The sequence below is a fragment of the Hordeum vulgare genome, unplaced genomic scaffold, assembly GCF_904849725.1.
Source record: "Hordeum vulgare subsp. vulgare unplaced genomic scaffold, MorexV3_pseudomolecules_assembly, whole genome shotgun sequence".
Classification (NCBI taxonomy): Eukaryota; Viridiplantae; Streptophyta; class Magnoliopsida; order Poales; family Poaceae; genus Hordeum; species Hordeum vulgare.
Genome location: NW_025422535.1, coordinates 36,947 through 42,921, shown reverse-complemented (window position 1 = coordinate 42,921; position 5,975 = coordinate 36,947). Strand labels below are relative to the sequence as shown.

General features: G+C 46.5%; 1 protein-coding gene across 1 annotated transcript; it reads left to right on the top strand.

Moving 5' to 3' along the window:
- Positions 1–4,390: 4,390 nt before the first annotated feature.
- On the top strand, positions 4,391–5,548 carry LOC123419348 (F-box protein At5g49610-like). The gene has a single exon (XM_045107149.1). It carries the CDS (start codon positions 4,391–4,393, stop codon positions 5,546–5,548), a length of 1,158 nt encoding a protein of 385 aa, XP_044963084.1.
- Positions 5,549–5,975: the final 427 nt, after the last annotated feature.

Sequence of the window (5,975 nt, the reverse complement as noted above, 5' to 3'; positions counted from 1 at the left end):
ATTATATATGTTTCCGGGGTAGAAAAATCCCATGGATTTTTCTGTGAAATTAGTTTTAGCTTTTGAGGAAGTTAGTTCGCGAGATATTTTGCTAAGTTGCCCTCTTGTTTAATTCGTAGGATTTATTCCGTGCGTCGTTTGACGGAGTTGTCAACTAGGAAGTTGTTCTTGGATGTTTCGTCAAGCTCCTGGTATTTTTGGTTGCAATAGAAATGCATGTCTAGGTGTGTTTTGATTGCCCTCAAGTTCTAGAAATAGTGCTGTTTTAGACGAGCTGAAATATTTCTATGTCTGGAATCTGATATTATTTTGTTGCTGTCTTGTCTGGCTTGCATCTTGTGATCTGTAGCTCTTTTGAGGTTGGTTCAATGGAGTTAGTTGTACCCCTTATGCTTCTCTAGCATGCTGTTAAGTTTCATGCCATTTGGAGACCTGTAGGTTAGGTTTTTGCTGCTGTCAATATTGCTTCAGGCTGAAAACTGCACTTTCAGGAGGTGTTATTTTCACTAAGTCTGAAATAGTGTGTGAGATGCCACTTTGTGTCTTCTTTTCCTAGTGCTCCTTGCTGCCATGTTAGTTGTTGTTAGTAGTTTGTAGTAGTGCCTCTTGCCTTCTTCCGTGCCATGCCTTGCTTGAGCAATTCGGAGTTGTGTAGCCGTAGTTGTGGGGCGTAGAAATTGCTATGTGGCTGATTTTGGCAGATTGTAGTGATTTCTTGTTTTGTTCGTAGTTTGTGAACCGTAGCTCCGTTTTGATCGAGTCCTACATGTAACTTGCTTAGAGTCTCGTGTAGTTTCATATTCCCTTGTTGGTTGGATGTTTAACCACTAATTAAATGCATTAGTTCAGATCTGGACAGAATTGTAAATTAACATGTGAGGTCGTTTCGGAGGTGCTATATGTCGTTTCCGACCTCATTTAAAATGCATAGATAGGTAGTTTAATTACCGCTCCACCTCTTGCATGTTTGACAACATTAAGATTTCCGTGTAGATAACCGAGAGTGAACTTAATAATTAACGTGGAGTTTCGTCAATATGCAACTCGTGCATATTGAACTTCACTTAATGTGTAGTGTTTGACTGTGTGATTTGCCATGCCGTGACTTGCATGTATTCAGCTGCTCATGCATCATATGTGTTGTGCATCGTGTGGTGATTTTCGTGTGTTGATGCTTGTTTCCGGTTTCCCCGTCTCGATAGAGTTCCGCAAGCATGTCGGATGTGAGGAACCGTTCGACTACGTCGGTTCGTCTGCTTCACGGAGGCATTCTTCTTCCAAGCGGGACCTCAGGCAAGATGATAATTTCCCCAGATATCATTACTATCATTGCCATGCTAGTGTTACCGCTTCTATCGATTATGTCTCGTTGCCTACCACCTGTTAAATAACAGCCTCTCAACAATGCCATGATTACCATCAACCTGTTCGACCTAGCAAACCACTGATTGGCTATGTTGCTGCTTGCTTAACCCGGTGATAGCGTTGCTAGTTGCAGGTGCAGATGCTTCCATGTGAAAACATGGGTTCCTTGTTATATCACCATATTGATGCTATTTAATTTAATGCACCTATATACTTTGTAAAAGGTTGAAGGCTCGGCCTTTCTAGCCTGGTGTTTTGTTCCACCTTTGCCCCCTTTTAGTTACCGTCTACCGGTGTTATGTTCCATAATTGAGCGCTCCTAACACGATCGGGGTTGTTATGGGGACCCCCTTGATAATTCGTTTTAGATTAAAGCTGGTCTGGCAAGGCCCAACTTTGGTACTACATTTGCCTAATAACCTGGTAATAATGCATAGGGACCCGCCGGCACCCGCGGACTATTTTAATCAACCACCGGGCCAGTGCTCCTCATGAGTGTTGGTCCAAAACTAGAGCCGTTTGCGGGGCCAACCCGGGGCAACTCGGGAGATTTCTATCAGGCCACCGTACGCTGTGCTTATCCGTCGTGTCCTGAGAACGAGGTACGCGACTCCTATCGGGATCGTCGACACGTCGGGCGGCCTTGCTGGATTAGTTTTACCTTTGACGAGGTATCTTGTGCATCGGGATTCCGGTGATGCTTTGGGTAATCTCAGAGTTGAGGTTTTCCATTAGGGAATCCGACGAGATCGCGAGCTTCGTGATTGAGGATTTCTATGCGGCTTGTGGTAATTTGTGATGGACTAGTTGGAGCACCCCTGCAGGGTTAAATCTTTCGGAAAGCCATGCCCGCGGTTATGTGGAAACGTGGATACTTTGTTTAACACTGGTTCTAGATAACTTGAAGTTAACTCAATTAAAACATGCCAACTGTGTGCGTAACCGTGATTGTCTCTTTCGTGAGTTCTTTCTCCGATCGAGGACACGGTGGAGTTATGTCTGGTAGGTAGGTGTTCAGGATCATTCATTTGATCATCAGTAGTTCACGTCCGTTATGCGTAGATCTTCCCCCTCTTCTTTCTTATGCTCGTAAGCTAGCCACCATATATATATGCTTAGCCGCTGCTGCAACCTCACCACTTAACCTTGCCTCACCCATTAAACTTTGCTAGTCTTGATACCTTTGGGAATGAGATTGCTGAGTCCCCTATGGCTCACAGATTACTACAACACCAGTTGCAGGTACAGGTAAAGGTTACTTGACGCGAGCGCGTTGATTATTCATTTGGAGTTGCTTCTTCTTCTTCTTCTTCTTCATCGATCTAGGATGGGTTCCAGGCCGGCAGCCTGGGATAGCAAGGATGGACGTCGTTCTTCTTTTCTCGTTTGTCTTCGTCCGTAGTCGGACCCTGCTCTTACTCTTGATGAATATGTAATGTACTGATGTGACTCTGATGTAGCTTGTGGCGAGTGTAAGCCAATTCTATATATCTCTTCTTTTCAGTACATGTACTTGTAACGATATCCATTCTTACGACACGACGAGATGCGCTTCTATCCCTGACGAGGCCCTCGTGCCAAATTGAGGATAGGGTCGCATCTTGGGCGTGACAGGGGTGCATATTGACTACTAGGTAGTTGATCAGGGAAGAAGACTAATTGCACATCACGAAAAAATGGTTGTCATGGTTGCTAGGTTGCAATGTCATAGGAGGTTGAATCATGCGTCTCTAAAATTGGTTTGGGAAAAGTTGCACAATGCATTACTAAAGTTGCACCATGTGATAGTAGAGTTGCATAATATGTTGTCAAAGTTGGCATCAAAAAATTTAGTTGAGACATGCCCATGCAAGATCTAGTTTAAAAGACCACGTCGCAAGGATTCTAACGATGAAAACGGATTTGAATTCCGACTTGCGATTTGAATGATTTTGCCTTTTTTTTAAATTGAAACCCGAAATAAATGCACACGAAGTTGTTTTCCTCCAAACCAATGTAACTAGTGCGAACACTTTTTTTGAACACGGTCCAGCCGCAAATGTTTATATACAGGTGCATACTCTGACCCTTATGAACGCACACACGCGCATCCTACCCCTATGAGCACCTCCGAGAGACTAAGCCCGCATATTATCTTGAAATTTACGAAGTCACTGTAGTCACCTCCTCGACGACGGAAACGTCTCCTACCACTGAATATGCATCGTCGAAAATCCTGAAACAAATCAATGTACTCCCTCCATCACAGTTTATAAGGCATGTACGTATATCTAGGTTGTTAATTTGACCAACTTAATGAGAGGCATATATTACAAAAAATATATCATTAAAAACTTTAGATATTCTATTTTCTAATGATATAATTTTTATGTTAAACAATATATTTTATATAAGTTAAATTGACGACCTAGGTATATGTGCACGCCTTATAAACTGTGACGGAGGGAGTATAAATTCGAGCAGCAAAATTTGAATGTTGGTGGGCTGAGATACCACTATCCCTACAACTATGCAACCACTGGTTGATTCGCTAGTGTGAACAAACTTAATGACGATATCCGCATGCACTAGTAGAAAAAAAAGCCAGCCCCGTATGAGTGTGATGTCCGGCGGTTCGTTTCCTCCAAAAAATGAAGCTGCACTTTTGAGAATTTGTGTTTATCCAATTCATCGATCCACTGGACTAACGACACAGGTCCACAGGGGCGGGATGGGCGGTGAAACAAATAGTTGGCCGCGCAGGCGCACATACGATCTTGGCGATCGAGGCCTCTTTCAATGAGAATTTCGCGATGCGTTAGCCACGGACCGTAACCTAGTCTCATTCCACTTCCGGTAGGAGAGGAAAATTTGCTATTGCTATCTATATATATAGCAGCCAGCAGGTTTGCTTGATCGCATCACATAAGCGCGCACCTCCTCCTGCGAAAGAGGAAGACCTAGCTACCTCCGTCGCCCTTACAACTCCTACGTACTGCTTTGCTCGTGGGAGGTGGGACGGATCTACGGTTCTCAGCCGGCGACCATGGGCAAGGCCGCAAGGTCAGGAGCCCTCCATGGCCTCCTGGAAGATATCGTCGTCTGGGAGGTCCTCATTCGCCTGCCGCCCAAAGCCCTCCTTCGTTGCCGTGCCGTCTGCCGCGCCTGGCGCAGCGCCACCTCCACCCGCGAATTTCTCCTCGCACACCACGCCCACCAACCCGTCCTCCCCCTCCTAGACAACGGCAGCTACCTAAACCTCGACGACCCCATAGACATCTGCTGCTTCGACTATCGGCCAGGGCTGGCCGCCCCTGACCAGCTCCAGTCCGTCGCCTTCTTGGATCTGGGCGACGATATCTCCTACTGTCAACCGGTTGCCTCCTGTGATGGCCTCCTCATCTTCTTCATTGACGACGCCGAATTGTTCATCTGCAATCCGGCAACTCGTGAGTATGCTCCCATCCCGTCGCCTCCGAATCAGCACTGGACCCTCCTCGGAATGTATCCTCACACCCTGACCGACGAGTACAGGCTACTCCTCTACTCGTGCGAGCGTAACCCAGGCAATCATGAGCCAGCTCATGCGTGCCAAGTCTTGTCGTTGGGCTCCGGTCAGCCGCCGAGGCACATCGGGTGGCCAGATGCCATTACAACTGCTATTTTGATGGAATTACGCCCTCCTGTGCTATTCCGCGGTAACCTGCATTGGATCCCGTCCGATGATGACAGCGAAAGCACGATGATAATGGTGTTCGACACCACATCTGAGTTGTTCCGGCAAATGCGTACCCCCGTTGTTAATGACTGTGCTAACCTGTTTGAGATAGACGGCAAGCTCGGCATGGCCATCTTGAATGTGGCGACAACCATTGAGATCTGGATGTTGCAAGACTATGAAAAGGAGATCTGGATCATCAATTGCCGGATTGAATTACCGGTTGCGGAGATCAAAGTGCGATGTGACAATTATGACGGCCGGTTGGATTTTCATGTGGTGCTCGTGCCTGGCGATGGTGAGCTGCTTGTGCTGGTACAACTTGCCGAGTGGCTATTTCAGCTTGGTACGGATGGCAAGTTGGTCACCGCATTACATCGCAAAGAAGTCGATGCTACTTATCTTCAGCTCAAGCAAACTCTTGTTCCGCATACATTCTTTCACACACTAGAGGGTTATGTTGTGAATGCTCCGCCATTCATCTGAAGACTGTTTAGTGGGGATGTGCTTCTTAATAGGAACATCCTAGATGTTTGTATCCTCATGAGCTGCAAGTTGTACGGATTGCATCCACTATGAGCCTACTAGCTTCTTTCTTATGTGCATACAAAAAATTTAGTCAAAGAAAATACTGCTGCAAGTACAATGTCCAAAGTGCAAACCTGGAATTGCCAGGTGACAATACCTTCGGCCGCGAAGCCGTGCACGAGCACCACGGATGCCGCTCCCGTTCTTCCTTGGAGTTGGCTTTCGACGTCTCCCTCTGCCTCTCTCCTCGGTCGCGCGGAGTGAAACCGGCAGGGCATCACGCCGGTAAGACCGCGACGATCGTCAACCAGCAAATAGAGGTGGACCGTGTATTTCATTCTTCTTCCTGTCCCGCGGTGACGACCACCACATTCATGCATACACG

Coding starts and splice junctions, on each gene's coding strand:
- LOC123419348 (XM_045107149.1), top strand. CDS start 4,391: ATGGGCAAGGCCGCAAGGTCAGGAGCCCTCCATGGCCTCCTGGAAGAT.